The 16,773-nt window shown below is 35.8% G+C and overlaps 1 protein-coding gene across 1 annotated transcript in view; it reads left to right on the forward strand.

Moving 5' to 3' along the window:
• Positions 1-16,773, forward strand: part of PCDH15 (protocadherin related 15) — a 920,738-nt gene that overhangs the window by 135,602 nt on the left and 768,363 nt on the right. The window contains exon 2 of the mRNA XM_061162074.1: positions 6,643-6,761. Within this exon, the coding sequence (XP_061018057.1) occupies positions 6,671-6,761 (91 nt within the window). The 5' untranslated portion in view covers positions 6,643-6,670. The remainder of the gene's footprint in view (positions 1-6,642; positions 6,762-16,773) is intronic.

Here is a 16,773-nt window from a genome sequence, read left to right on the forward strand (position 1 = left end):
ATATGGATATAAAATTTTCAACACATTTTATTCTTCAAAAATAAAATATATTTTCTACTTTGCATATATGCTTTTATAAGGATAGTATATTTTATAAATGTGACATGCATGTGTGCATGCTTAGTTGCTCACTGGGGTCCCCAAGAGTCAGACACAATTGAGCAACTAAGCATGCACACATGCATGTCACATTTATAAAATATACTATCCTTATAAAAGTATACATAGTCTGCACCAGACTCCTCTGTCCATTGGATTCTCCAGGCAAAGATGCAAGAGTAGTTAGCCATTCCCTCCCTCAGGGGATCTTCCCAACTGAGAGATCGAACCCAGTTCTCTTGCACTGCAGGCAGATTCTTTACTGTCTGAGCCACCAGGGTAGTCCTAAACATAAAGATATCAACATATATTTAATAAAATATATAAAATTATTGTAAGAGATAAATAGAAAAAGAGAATAGATCATAAAGGCTCTGAAATTTTATCTTTTGAAAGTGCATATTACAAAGAAAAAAGATAAAGATTGATTCATCAGGTCATGCTTATGAGTGATAACTCTTTTCTGTAGCGATGAAAACCTTCTTGTTTATTCCCACAACAGTGAAGTAGAAGAAAGATTTTCAACCAATCAGTTAAGGAAATTCATATATGGTATAGTGAGATGTGGTGACTTTGAAAAGGCTTATATTTTAAATTTCATAGTTAAGACTGCTTTGAAAGAGAGTTTGAATATTCTAGGAAGTAAATAGTATAAATTTCGTATAAGCAGTATAGAAGTGACAAGTTTTGTTATTACAACTGTATCTAGATGTTGTCAGTGATAGCAAAGTACCAAAGTTTGACTGAACAGACTGTTGAAGGGCAAAATGCTCATGTTCCACTCTCAGCTCCCTGGGAGATTTCAGCTCGCTTCCTGACACAATGCTGATGTGGGATTTCTCATCATGGTGTTGGTATCCACACTTTGATACTTCAAAGAAATTACTGGCTTTTCATGTAGTAGTCAGGGCAGAGCCTTAAATAAAAGAGTAAGCATTTTCAAAAATGTACCAGAGGGAAAACTGCTGTTATCCTTGGCTGTTTTTGCCATGTGTCACCACAACCAACCCAGACTCCAGAAGGCAAGGATCATCAGGTAAAGAGTAGAGCATTGTGTACTGACAGATTTTGCATTTATACTTTAAAGTGAAAGGCCTTTTATGTAGTTTCCCTCCAAGAGATGAACGGTAATCTACCCTCCAGATACTGGATACCATCAAGGGTGCTTTCAGCAAGGATGACTGAACTAGTTGTGCTTTCCTTGTCAAGTGTTTCTGCAGGTGTGTTCAGTTCAGTTCAGTTCAGTCACTCAGTCATGTCCAACTCTTTGCGACCCCATGAACCGCAGCACGCCAGGCCTCCCTATCCATCACCAACTCCTAGAGTCTACCCAAACTCATGTCCATCGAGTCAGTGCTGCCATCCAGCCATCTCATCCTCTATCATCCCCTTCTCTTCCTGCTCCCAATCCCTCCTAGCATCAGGGTCTTTTCCAATGAGTCAGCTCTTCGCATGAGGTGGTCAATGTATTGGAGTTTCAGCTTCAGCATCAGTCCTTCCAATATACACCTAGGACTGATCTCCTTTAGGATGGACTGGTTGGATCTCCTTGCAGTCCAAGGGACTCTCAAGAGTCTTCTCCAACACCACAGCTCAAAAGCATCAATTCTTCGGTGCTCAGCTTTCTTTATAGTCCAACTCTCACATCCATACATGACCACTGGAAAAATGATAGCCTTGACTAGATGAACCTTTGTTGGCAAAGTAATGTCTCTGCTTTGTAATATGCTATCTAGGTTGGTCATAACTTTCCTCCCAAGGAGTAAGCATCTTTTAATTTCATGGCTGCAATCACCATCTGCAGTGGTTTTGGAGCCCCCCAAAATAAAGTCTGACACTGTTGACACTGTTTCCACTGTTTCCCCATCTATTTCTCATGAAGTGGTGGGACCAGATGCCATGATCTTAGTTTTCTGAATGCTGAGCTTTAAGCCAACAGTTTCACTCTCCTCTTTTACTTTCATCAAGAGGCTCTTTAGTTCTTCTTCACTTTCTGCCATAAGAGTGGTGTCATCTGCATATCTGAGGTTATTGATATTTCTCCTGGCAGTTTTGATTCCAGCTTGTGCTTCCTCCAGCCTAGCGTCTCTCATTATGTACTCTGCATATAACTTAAATAAGCAGGTGTGTCACCAGAATGAAATTGTTTGTTTCATATAACCTTATTCCATTTTCTGAATGTAAGCTTCATAGAAGCAGGGATATGCATTTTTTTAATTGATAAGTTCCATCTGTCTATGAGAATGGTTGGGACCTCATAGACCCTCCATAAATGCTTGTTGAATAATTGAATTTCTGAGAATATTCAATGCCAGAGAAATGAATATGAATTTTATTCTGGTAGCTTTATCATACAAATGATGTGAAACTCAAAATCAATATATTGTGTCTTTAGAAATAATAGTAAAATATTCCAAAGACTACAGAAAATATATAGTAAATATCATGAAACTGAAACTACTTATGTATAAGATTATAACATAATTGGAAAACCTGCTTCCCCCCCCAATATTATTGACAGTAGAATACTACATATAACCCTTGAACAACATGGGTTTGTATAGCACAGGTTCACTTTTATGTGTTTTTTTTTTCCAATAAAATTAGCACCTATAATTTTATTTTACAAATCTTCAAGTGTGGGGGAAAATTTGTGTTTGCTTAGAGAATCACAATGTGTGTGTGTGTGCTAAGTTGCTTTACTCGTGTCCTACTCCTTGTGATCCTGTGGACTGTAGTCCACCAGGCTCTTCTGTCCATGGGATTCTCCAGGCAAGAATACTAGGGTGCTTTGCCATGCCCTCCTCAAGGGTATCTTCCCAATCCAGGGATTGAACCCACGTCTTTTATGTCTCCTGCATTGGCAGGCAGGTTCTTTACCACCAGCACCATCTGGGAAGCCCAAGAATCACAATACATGGACTGAGAGCAACCTAGAGTCTTGATTCTATCCAAACTGGTTTAACTTCCTGCTTTTGGATAAGTCATCTGATGCAGATATATTTGGATTTTTGGTTGGAGGAAGGGGGATGATTGGTGTCCTTAACCCCTGAGTTGTTCAGGGATCAACTGTGTTTTCAAATCACAATTGCAAAACCATGTCTTATTAACTATAACAGTGTTGAATATGGTATAGTCAATCACCTCCAAACAAGCAAGTACAATGACATTATTTATAGGTCACCTACATTTCTTTTTTTTTTTTTTTAATTTTTTTTTTTTCCAGTGGGTTTTGTCATACATTGATATGAATCAGCCATGGATTTACACGTATTCCCCATCCCGATCCCCCCTCCCACCTCCCTCTCCACCCGATTCCTCTGGGTCTTCCCAGTGCACCAGGCCGGAGCACTTGTCTCGTGCATCCCACCTGGGCTGGTGATCTGTTTCACCATAGATAGTATACATGCTGTTCTTTTGAAATATCCCACCCTCACATTCTCCCACAAAGTTCAAAAGTCTGTTCTGTATTTCTGTGTCTCTTTTTCTGTTCTGCATATAGGGTTATCGTTATCACCTAAAGCAATAAATGCTGGAGAGGGTGTGGAGAAAAGGGAACCCTCTTACACTGTTGGTGGGAATGCAAACTAGTACAGCCGCTATGGAAAACAGTGTGGAGATTTCTTAAAAAACTGGAAATAGAACTGCCATATGACCCAGCAATCCCACTTCTGGGCATACACACTGAGGAAACCAGATCTGAAAGAGACACGTGCACCCCAATGTTCATCGCAGCACTGTTTATAATAGCCAGGACATGGAAGCAACCTAGATGCCCATCAGCAGATGAATGGATAAGGAAGCTGTGGTACATATACACCATGGAATATTACTCAGCCATTAAAAAGAATTCATTTGAACCAGTCCTAATGAGATGGATGAAGCTGGAGCCCATTATACAGAGTGAAGTAAGCCAGAAAGATAAAGAACATTACAGCATACATTTCTTTTTAGAATCGAGCATGGTCTAGGTTGATAGAGCATAGCATTACTGACCACAGAGATCTGGAGGGAAATTTTGTGTTCAAGGAACGAGGCAGTGTTTAATATGGAATTGATAATAAAAGTACAATACCATGTTAGAGTGTTGTTTGAAGGCACCTGTAAGTACTTTGCCTGCAATTCTAGAGAGCGTAAAACTAGTAAAGAAAATGGATATAGCTTTTTTTTGTTTTTTTTTCTAATATCCTTTAAGTGTTTTTCCTTTATTTTTAAAATTTAAACACTATTTTCTGTTTCTTAATGTTGTAACATTTCTTTAAAAAAAGAAAGAGGAATTGAAGCCATTATTTGCACAAATCTTATATATACTTCAAGTTTGGGAAGAAGTATGCAGTATTTCTCCTTAGTATACAGGAAAGAAATGCAGCAAGCTCTTCTGGGCCTCCATGTAGTTTGAAACCAGAACCATGTGCTCTCTTGAAAATTGTTTTGTCCTTTTTTGTAATGGAATGAGCAGAAATTTCAAACTTACAAACTTCACTACCACTTTAGCCACTCATGAGTTTGTAACCTTGAGCCTGTGAGCATATCCTTTCCTCCACAGAGTAGAGACAAAATACCTACCTTAGAGCTTTCACTCAAGATGAGTTGAGAAAATGTATGTTTAACCACTTTGAAGACTTCATAGATGATGAATCAAAAACACTTACTTTAAGCTTTGTGGAGTGCTCTCTTTGAGTTATTTTTCTAAGCATGTATTTATAGCCATTTACCTAATCCTCCAAATAAATTTATGAGGTAGGCGCGATTGTATCTCCATGTTAATAATGAGGTAAGTGAGACAGAGATGCTATTTCATTTGCTCAGTCATAACTGGGAAGTTGAAGAACTTGAATTTAAAAAGAAGCCCCACTCTAATCAACTGCTCTTAAAATGACTCGTATTTGTCAATTTTATTTTTCCTTTCCTAAAATAAACGTGTGTTTTTATAGTTGTTTGATATTTAATGATGGGCTCTATCTTTGCCTAGAAGTTATAAAAGTAGAAGCTGAGTTCTTTACCAGTTAGAGAGGGAAAATATGTGAGGGTTAGATAAAAAGGACCCTCTTTTTATTAAGATGAAGAAACACAAGAAGAAAGATTCCATTTTAGGTCTATGATCTAGTTCTGTGACTTGAAATTTATGGACCACGGATTCCATGATTATGAGCTTCCCTGGTGGCTCAGATGGTAAAGCATCTGTCTGCAATACGGGAGACCAGGTTTGGTCCCTGAGTTGGGAAGATCCCCTGGAGAAGGAAATTGCAGCCCACTCCAGTACTCTTGCCTGGAGAATCCCATGGATGGAGGAGCCTGGTAGGCTACAGTCCAAGGGGTTGCAAAGAGTCGGACATGACTGAGCGACTTCTCTTTCACTTTCATTCCATGAATAAAAATTCTTTGAGCTTGTAATTTTAATATGATTTTAAATAAGTTGCATATTTTGCATGTTATTGTGCAAATAAACCTCATAAAATGCACAAAAATAAAGCAGAAATACAAATTTAGCAAAATACATGCGAAAGTAAAATTCAAATTATTTCCTTTGTGCATTCTGAAGGACCTTACCCATGAGTAGTTTAGTAGAGAGAATCCCTGGCAGGAGTTGTAAACTGAAGGACCTTAGAAGACAGTATGACCTGCCAGATGCTTTTAATATATAAAAAGTTTTGGGCAACTATCTAAACACTCAGCAGTCTCACGTGGAAATTTGAAATTTACCATGGAAAACAGAAATGTATCATGTTCTGGAAAATCAGAAGACTCAGTAACGCTGGTTTACATTCCCACATGTTTCTCCAGACAAACCCTGCACTTTACAATTTATCACAACCTTCATGGTCTCTCTTGCCCCTTTAGGCTAATTCACTTTTTCTTTTCTGATGGAGATAGATAACTGGCCCATCTGCTTACAGGCCACTAACACCTCATTCAATTTCTTTATTTACTGGCAGATTGCAAAGAAAAACAAAAGAACTGAAATTAATGCAAATGTTTCCAAAGACAGATGTGGTAAAAACTGATGGCTTATTCTTAGTCTTATATGACATGGTTAAGTCAATCTCTTGTCACTCTACTAAAAATGAATTTCTGTTTTGATGGTGGGTTTTTCTACGTAATTCCATAAGACAAACGGCTATTGAAATTTTATGTAGGACACCAACAGCTTAACATCTTAAGTTATTGCAAAAACTTACATTTTATAATTGAATTGTTCTACATCGAAGATAAATTCAGTGACTTAAACTGATTGGCATTTGATTCACTCACAGGGTCTCAATTTTAAAGATGTTCTAATGTCATCAGTATGTTAACATCTCAACTTACTTGCTTACAAAGTAAATAACAGAATGGATGTCTTTTCTTAGAGATTGCTCATCTGCAAACTCATGTAGATGAGTTCTAGTACATTAAACAATTATGCTACTTTGATAATGGATAGTGTGGCACAGGTAATTAACTATGAAGTCATTAAGGCTTTTCTGTGCTATGACAGGTGTGTTTACCTGTAACAGATTAATGAACTTGTCAAACATTTCTTTTTCCCTCTTTCTATTTCAGATCAGCCTTGAGTGGAATTTGACAGAAGATGTTCCAACAGTTTTCTCTCTGCAAATGGTTCGCTTCAGGGATTATCCTCGGTTGTCTCTTCACAGTCTGCTCGGGCCAATATGATGACGGTAAGTGTGCTTTTTACTCTGACCTTTAGCGTTAGCCAGGATTTTTATGGACAATGCCATACATCATAGAAATGAATAATGCTAATTTGCAGTTCATTTTTAAAAGTTGGCGACTCCTTGCAACAATTTACTTTAATTAAAGTAATCTTACAAAAGTAACATCTGATGCACTTTGTTTCTTAGCAAGGATTGCAATAAGGTAGAAAATCCAGTGTTCAGCCTCTATTTGAACACTTACATGTTCTCACTAAAATAATGCTTAACTGTTATAAACAACATGAAATTATATTTGCTAACCATTAGACAAACACAAACAGTAGCCTTGGATAAAATTAGGAATATGAAAAATACCAAAATTCCCTATAAGAAGAGATCTCTGAAGGGGTCAAAGGTGGATGTCATAAATGATTTTAGTGTTAGCACTTCACTTGGGGGGTTTCATGCCCTCAATAATTTATTTGAAAAGAGTGAAAAGTGTAAAAGACTTGGCATTAGATTTTGAGTCATTCCTTAACAGTAACTCACTTAGTAAAGATACATTAGTCATCAAGCTCAATGGAACATTTAACACGTTATATCTGCAATGGCCCAAATGTGCCAGTCTTAGATATTTCAATATTGAAGGCATCTGTCTTTGAATACTACTTAATGGGAATGTGGATCTATCTATCTAACAGAAGAAAAAAATGGATAAATTTTCCCACCCTAGAAGTTCACTATTCAATAAAACTGCTTTGTTCTATTATTATTAATATGCTTATTACTTTTACTAGTCATTTGTTGTCATATTACCTATTTGCTCTTAGAGACATCAAAGATTGTGAATTTTGATTTTTTTTTGTTAGATTTGCTTGGCTAAATTAAATAATCTGATGATAGATGAAAGAATTTTACTTTATCCCCCATACAGTGTTGAAATTGTATACATATTAAAGCATTCTCGGTCCTCCATGTTAGAAAATCATGCCTCTTTAGGGATTTGCAAAATAATTCACAATATCAACTATTTTTTATAAAGTCAACAGTCTAATCCCTTGGAAAGTTCAGCTAATTAGCACAGTGTTTACTCCAAGTACATCTGAATTTAATGTCCCTGTCATCGCCATTTATAAGGATTGTGAGTCTCCGGTCTAACAACAAAGTTAAAATTGTAGTAAGAAATAAATAATGTAATTGCTACTTTAAAGCAAAAATAAAAATCAATGGAACTTAAAAATGCATGACTTTAAAGTAAAATAATAGATTTTAATTTATGCCCCAAGAATAGATGACAAATCAGTGTGTTAATATTTCTTCATGCCATAAGGCATTCTATTTTTATTCATATTTAGTGTTTACACTGAGATGGAAGGACTGTCATTACTCATATTAGACTTTCACAAACCCTGTACTTTTTAGCAATGTAATTTAGGTTATCAGGGGAAATAATCCCTGGTTTAACCTGTAATGCTATAAATTAGCTTCTTTAATAAGTTCATTTCAGCTCTTGGTCTTTCTAAATGTGCTTGTATTGATAGCCTCCAAAATAAGATCATCAGGTCACCACTGACTGTGAAGTAACTTTCTGAAGCAGAGTATAGCTTCACACCTGCCAAGTTACATTTCACAGTAAGGCTGCCCCCTCACTGCACTCATGGGAAACCTTCCAGCCACAGTTAGAAAGCCTTTTTAGCTCTTTCCTTCTGGAGTTAAGTTGCTTAACACCTAGGAAGACTGAAAGGATCTGTTCAGTTCACTTCAGTTCAGTCACTCAGTCATGTCCAACTTTTCGCAACCCCATGAACCACAGCATTGCCAGGCCTCCCTGTCCATCACCAACTCCCGGAGTCCACCCAAACCCATGTCCATCGAGTTGGTGATGCCATCCAACCATCTCATCCTCTGTCGTCCCCTTCTCCTCCTGCCCTCAATCTTTTCCAGCATCAGGGTGTTTTCCATTGAGTCAGCTCTTCACATGAGGTGGCCAAAGTATGGGAGTTTCAGCTTCAACATCAGTACTTCCAATGAACTGTGGCAAAGAAACAAAAATTTTGTATAGTTTTTTTATAGAGATTTCTCAACTTGATGTGCTTTTCAGCATTCCTTCCATACTTGCATCCTCTGATACCCGCCCCCCAGAAGTAATAACACATTCCTGTAGGTCGCCTACTTCTCTCTGGTCTCCCTCAGTAAGAGACTCTGACATCATTTATATTTTATTGTTCATGAAAATGGTTTTCACAGCTACTATTTTTTAAAATCCCTATTAAAGTCTGCGCCCATATTATGCAGGAATGAAATCAGAAGTAAACAAAGCATGTCTAACGCACAAAATAACACAACTGAAATATGTGATATGGATTTCTTGAGCCATTTTTTCTTACCCAAATTCTTGAGGATGCAGGTGTGATTAGACTGAAGGAAGATTAAGTGATAATCCTAATCATGACAGAAATGTGTGAAAAAAAGTTTAAGAGGTTTACTGGTTGGATTTACTGGTTGGAGTAGCCCATCTGATAGTTGATACCTGACTTCCATACATAGTTAGGATCCAAGATAGAGAAATATGAAGGTGGAAAAATTGTAAATACCCTAAGGCTATTAGTATAGCAGTTTATATTTTTCTTATGTTAAAGAATAGAATTCTTCTGGACTTTCAAATTAAAGGTTTCCTGTGTTTATTCTGTGTATTTCCTTACTTAGGCATGTGGAAGTTGGAAGGGAAAAAATACTATTTATTCAAGAAATATTTTATCATGAAATGGAATATTCTAGTATTATCCACATGTGTGAATCAGCTTCTAAGAAAAGTTTACTGCATAATTGTTATTTTCAAAATTTTTTTACTTAAGACATTGGGCTAAATTTTGAGTCTGTCAATATTTCTCAAATTGTTGGGATAAGTTTTTAGATGCAATAATAAAATTTGCAGATGACCTATTTGTAATGAACATTTCATTTGTTTGATAACTGCAGATTTAAGAAAGAATAAATACATAATTGAGATTGATAGTATCAAATTAAATTTTAAAAGTCAGAATTTAGCTAGCCAGTAGAATATTGGAAAACATAATTGATTTATAGTTTTAGTAGCTACTCTAGCCCAATATGAAAGTATTGGGATTGCTATTTTAGCATACAGTTTAATTCATTATCAGTCCTGACAGTTTTCTTGAAATGGGAACATGTGCTATGATCCCAAATTGAGTATGGGGAGCCTGCACAGGCGATGCCATTGGAAGCAAAGGAGGCAGGGCTATCTGCTAAATTATGTATTATGTGGCATAAAAGATATTAAGACCATATTCCTTATTCTACCATATTATTCACAGTGAGGTAAAAAAAGCAAGTTGTCCATGGAGTTTGTGTTTTTTTTCTTTTTTTTGTTTGTTTTGATTTTGAATGAATTAGTGAATTATGAAAGGGAGGGAAAGAAAGAAAGGAAAGAAGGAAAATGGTATATAAGGGGTAAGTTTTATTTTCATTTTTTATTACTTTCTTTGCATTTTCAGATTGTCCACATTGACTAGATAATACTACCATGATCAGATAGGAACAGTATTTCTTTAAAAAGAACCATATATCATAACATTGTAACTAACTTTGAATCAAAGTGTTAGAGTGTTAGAGAAGCTTTAAAAGAATATATGTGCCAATGAGTGTGAGTGTGTGTGTGTGTGAGTGTGTGTGTGTGTGCGTGAGAGAGAGTTAGAAAGAGATTCCCTAAGTGTGTGCAGACCACGAAAGTCAACATAAGCTTTTGTTTTTTCTTTTTTAAGGAAAGGGTTCTCCCTAACTGCTCAGGCATTCAGCCTGAAAGCCAAAAATCTTCCATCTTGCCCTTGAACTATTATGTAACTTAGCATATATCTATGATGTGAATGAAACCCTTATATGCTGCACAACCAGAGCAACTGTCTGAAGAGATGCTGTTTACAATCTCAAAAAGTCACATATTAATATTTCCTAAGGCTGTTTCCTTATTAAAAATAACTCTCTGAAACTCATTTTTATGCAGTTTAATACACTATCTGACACATCACCAGTGTTCACTAAAATATATTTTATCTTTATTTCTATTGTTACTCGTAATTATGTATAAATAATTGTTTCTTTTTATGTTTATATACATACATATATATATATATATATATATATATAATGAGTATTTTGTGCTCCTGTGCACAATTTATATATTCTTTCCTTATATCTGTTCATATTTACTGAACACCTTGAAGACTTCCTTTGTGGCTCAGATGTTAAAGAACCTACCTGCTGCAATGCAGGAGACCCAGGTTCGATCCCTGGGTTGGGAAGATCCCCTGGAGAAGGAAATGGCAACTCACTCCAGTATTCTTGCCTGGAAAATTCCATGGACAAAGGAGCCTGGCAGGCTATAGCCCATGGGGTTGTAAAGAGTTGGGCATGACTGAGCAACTAACACTTTCACTTCTTTGAAGACTTAACTTGGTTAAATTGCATTTTATTTTATTTTTATTTTGGCTATATTGGGTCTTCCTTGCGGCATGAGCACTCTTCATTGTGGCTCACGGACTTACTCTGGTTGCAGAGCACTGATTATAGAGCGTGCAGGCTCAGTAGTTGCAGCACAAGGGGTTAGGTGCCCCATGGTATGTGAGATTTTAGTTTTCTAACCAGGGATAGAACCCACTTTACCTGCATTGAAAGGTAGATCCTTAGCCACTGGACCAACTGGGAAGTCCCATTTTATTTTTCAAAGTATTAATGACTCTATTTTTTCCTTGGAGGGCTTACTAATTCAAATGAACCCTGCAATGAAAATTGAGGAACATTTCCAGGTGTATTGTTATGCTTGTGAGGTAATTCATTAATCCATGGAAAGTCAGTGATGAGATAGATATGTCATCATTAAAGGTATAGCCATGTTTTAATGTCTGAGGCTAAAATCTTCTAAGATCTGACATTTAAACCTGGAAACTTCATTTTTATCAAGTATGTCTAGAGGTCAAAAAGTAGAGTGACAATGGTTTATACTAATAAACTTAAAAGAGAATGGCATACAAATTGCAATGCTAATAATAGCATTATAAGGAAAACAAAACCACCCAAAGAGGGGAAACATTTATGTTTCTTAGAATGATGTTTCCCCCCTTTAGATACCTTAAGAAGAAATGACTACATAAGCTTAACTCTTCTGCGAGAAGAATTAAAAAATCTTAATTGTTCATGTTTCCAGACTATTACAGATTATCACATAGGGCACTGTTATAGCAATATCCTTGCCTCATGGACTGTACTGGTCTATTTGTGGGATACACATGGTCCCTCTAGTATTATTCTGGAAATGTTTGTAAAATTTCTTTTTTTTCAGTTTGCTATTTCCAAGTTTAGTTCAGGTCATCTTCCTCTCAACATTATATTTCTCTGAACATCAGTTCAGTTCAGTCGCTCAGTTATATCTGACTCTGCAACCCCATGGACTGTAGCACTCCAGGCTTCCCTGTCCATCACCGACTCCCAGAGCCTACTCAGACTCATGTCTATCACATCAGTGATGCCATCCAACCATCTCATCCTCTGTTGTCCTCTTCTCTCGCCTTCAATCTTTCCCAGCATCAGGGTCTTTTCCAATGAGTTGGCTCTTCACATCAGGTGGCCAAAGTATTGGAGTTTCGGCTTCCAATAAAATCATGACTGATTTTATTTCTCTGAACATAGTACAATGCAATAGTTTCTTTTGTGTCTGTTTCAATAACTAAAGATGATTATTGGAGACTATACCTAAGTAATTTTCAATGAACTTGATTGTCTCTGAAACATCTTTCATTTAAATATGATTTCTTAAAGCAGCACACATCGAAAAAAATTGAACAATATACATGCAGTCATACATAATAGATAACACATTTTGAAACCACACATAGCATATCTTTTATGCAAATTTTAATCTTAGTATAATATAGGCATATTTTCTTATCTACCCCTTTCACTTTTTCCATCTTACAGAGTGTATTTTATCCAGAGTTATTAAATTCAAGTTTTCAGAGTAACTTTGTTGTTTTTTCTATAGGCTGAGTTTTTAAATTCTGAATGTCATTTTTTCTTGAAGCTTTATAAACTTTTGGATATATATGTATATGCCATCTAGATTATGTTATTATAGGATATTTAGAATAATATGCCAAGAAACAGCACTTCCAGTGCTTTGCTGTTGTTCAGTCACTGAGTCATGTTTGACTCTTTTTGACCCTATGGACTGCAGTGCACCAGGCTTCCTTGTCCTTCACCATCTCCTGGAACCTGTTCAAACTCATGTCCATCGAGTCAGTGATGCCATCCAACCGTCTCATCCTCTGTTGTTCCCTTCTCCTCCTGCCTTCAATCTTTCCCAGCATCAGGGTCTTTTCCAATGAGTCGCCTTTTCGCATCAATTGGCCAAAATATTGGAGCTTCAGCATCAGTCTTTCCAATGAATCTTCAGGACTGATTTCTTTTAGAATTGACTGGTTTAATCTCCTTGTAGTCCAAGGATTCTCAAGAGTCTTCTCCAACACCACAGTTCAAAAGCATCAATTCTTCGACACACAGCCTTCTTTATGGTCTGACTCTCACACCCGTACTTACTCCAGTAAAATTTTCTAAATATCATTTCTAAATGTCTAAATTTCATTTCCAGATAAAAGCTTGGCTGTGTCCTCTGCTTTAGTTTGTACCCACAATCGCATTTCTTATTTCCTCTTTTTTGAAGGTGAGCAATCTTATAGATCCTTTATCTCCAAATTGGATTTTGTTTTAGGGCAGAGGTTTGAAAAGGCATATATCTTTTCTTGTTTCCACAATAATTTCTCAGTAAGCAAGTTCAAAAATGTTAACTTTGTAACTTTCTATACTCTGACCCTTTGCCTAGAAGGATTGCTTCAGTAGTTTCTCTGAACACTAGTAATAGGCTTGGTTAAAGCTCATCTGTACATCCTGGGAGCCAGAGAGCTAAAGAGCCCAAAAAATAAATACATAAATAAACTCTGAGACACATAAGAACAATTATTGTACTTTAGAAAACCACTACAATATTGTAAAGCAATTAGCCTCCAACTAATAAAAATAAATGAAAAAAAAAAAAAGAAGACTTTCTCTGTGCTAATACATACACACACCCATACCCCAAGAATGTTATTTCCAGAGTAACTTAGAATAGCTAAGTACTGACATTTCAGATACTTTCATTTGTCCTGTTGAGAAAGGGAAAGAAATAGGTCTAATTCACTATATAAGTAATACAGTAAAATTAACGATCACCAAGAAGGTAGATGGTTCCCTCTCTGGTTCTAACAACCTTAAAAATATGAACCCATTGAAACATAAAATACTCACATCCAAATTGTGTGAGAAGGTGGAATCCATTTTAACTGTTCTTAATAAAAATCGAAATTGAGCAAAAGTGTAATTATAATCTTGCTTGGCTCTGATACAACTCATAATAGAGTGGCTTTTCTTAGTTGAATCTTTTCCGATTAAATCTCTGTACTTGTTACCACGACTTCTGCACCAATTCCCTTAAGCTCTGCAATTTGGGTTTTCTCACATCTCTACTGAAACTGCACTCTCTAAAGTCCCCAATGACTACTTTCTTGGACAAATCCTATAATTTTGTAGTATTTCAGCAAATAACATTATTGATCTACTTTTCTTGCAACTTTCTTTTCCTCAGTGATTCTTCAAACTGACTTTTTCTGATTGTCTGTGTATCAGACATGATCTTCCCGGTGAATATTCTACCTTTCTCTAGTCCATGATTTTGTAATTGCCCCATTTTTGTTTGTATTTTCATAAAGAGTCATATTTTATAATGAGCCAGTTTGAATATTTTCTAACAATTATAGAGGTCCTCTCCTTGGTCATGTTCTGCTTTCTCTAACTTCCCTTTCACAGCACTTTCAAATTATTACATGTCCACTGTGCATATTCTCACTTTTTCTCTAGTCCACATTTTCACTTCTCTATAGAACATTTATTTAGTTTGCATTTTATTGAATATCAACTCCACGAAAGATATTAGGGAAATAAAAATGAGGCAGTTATTTCATTCAAGTATAATAATGAGGTATATAATCAATATGATGATTTATATAATAATAGGTGCATATATAGTACATGTGTTTTGGGAGAATACAAATGCAAAATCTGCTGAAGATTTTGGGATGAAGTAGTCAGAAAATGTTTGCAGAATAAATTTTTATTTTTCAAGGTAAAGAATTGGAAAGTTTGGAAAACCTGGAGAATCCTGAATACTGGTGCTCTGATTTAAGATGTATACATCTTAGAATTGAGGATTGTATATGCTGTTTTATGACTTTGTTCAGAGATTTTTCTCAATTCTAATTATACCTTGAAACCAAATTGCTCATTACTCCTTGATGTTACTAATGATATTAAGTGAGAAGTTGGTTAAATGGTGCAAACAGTTAGTTATAAGATGGATAAGTTTGGTGAATCTAATGTACAACATGGTGACTATAGTTAATAATACTGTAGTATTATATACTGGAAACTTGCTAATAGAATAGATTTTAAGTCTTCTTACCACACTAAAAAAAACAAAAAGGAACTATGTGAAGTGATGGTTGTGTTAGGTTATGCGAATTAATTTGGTTCTGGTAATCATTCATTTTACAGTGTATCAGTATCAAGCCATATATTGTGCACCTTAAATATATACAATTTTGTTTGTCAATTACACCTCAAGGAAACTGGTATAATTAATGTCCCTCGTCCCCTTTACATTAAGTCAAATAATGTTTGTTTCTATGTTTAGATTATAAGTTTCTGAACACAGAAAGTCTCATTTACTTTTTGTTTCCTTCAGTACCTGGCAGAATGACCCAGTTAGTGATTATTTAAATTAGTATGCCTTCCATAAAGAAAAATAGAACTGAGAGATGAAGTGTCTTTTACTAATATAGGAGCAAGTACGATAGTATTTGGAGTTCAAACAGTAATTCAAAGACACATTTAGTGAGGGTTTTATTTATATGACACTGCTCAATATTGACATATGAACCAAAGCAGTCAATAATTATCTCTGCTATGGAGATATTACACATAGCATCCTTTTTAGGATTCTATAGGAAAACAGAGTTTAGGTAAATTATATAATTTTTTTAGAGACTCGGTTTTTATCCCTTGAGAGTGCATCATTTAGAAAAGTCTTGTATAAAACTCACAGTGAATCTATCCTTTCTTCAGTGTGTTTTCTGTCTTTTTCTGATTATTAGCAGCTGTTCTGGGCATCTTGTTCATAATGTTGGTGGATCACACTGTGCCAATTGTTTCTGACATCAGCCTCTTAGTTCCAGATACCAATCTTCCCTGCTCTTATAAGATCCTATACTGCCCCTCAGGGCTGCTCAATCAGCCTGCTCAGTGATAAATGTTCAGCTACTCTGAGTTTACTAAGTGGCTTTATTGAATAGTTGGAATACTGATGACAGTTGTTCAGGCTTCTTAGATCATGTATGAAAAGGACAATATTAACTCAGTCATCAATATTTTATGTGGTTATATCCAGAATTTGGCCACAGTTGGTCTGTTGAATGCATAGAATGCAATTCTGTTGGTATCCTCATAGAGGAAAAGCTATAGTGTTTTAATGTAACATGAATAATACATTATGCTGATTTTTTTATTCATTCATTCTTCAGGTATAGCAAGCATATGTAATGTCTACTGTGCATATATAAATTTTCTACCAATTATAACTAATATTTATTGGGTGATTTCTATGTGACAAACAGCTTAGACATAATGCACACTCTACTCACATTGTATTGATATATTTATATTTGATACATATGATGTCTGCTCATGTGTAGTGCACATGCTATGTTATAACATTTCAGTTATAGAAGCTTATATAGTTTCATACAAATGCTTTAAAGTGGCTACTAGATGTCAGGCCTTGTTGTACGAACTGCAGATATATGTGTGCTTAGTCATTTAGATGTCCGACTCTTTGTGACTCCATGAACTGGAGCCTCCCAGGCTCCTCTGCCCA

The sequence above is a fragment of the Dama dama genome, chromosome 15 (genome assembly GCF_033118175.1).
Source record: "Dama dama isolate Ldn47 chromosome 15, ASM3311817v1, whole genome shotgun sequence".
NCBI classification, from domain to species: domain Eukaryota; kingdom Metazoa; phylum Chordata; class Mammalia; order Artiodactyla; family Cervidae; genus Dama; species Dama dama.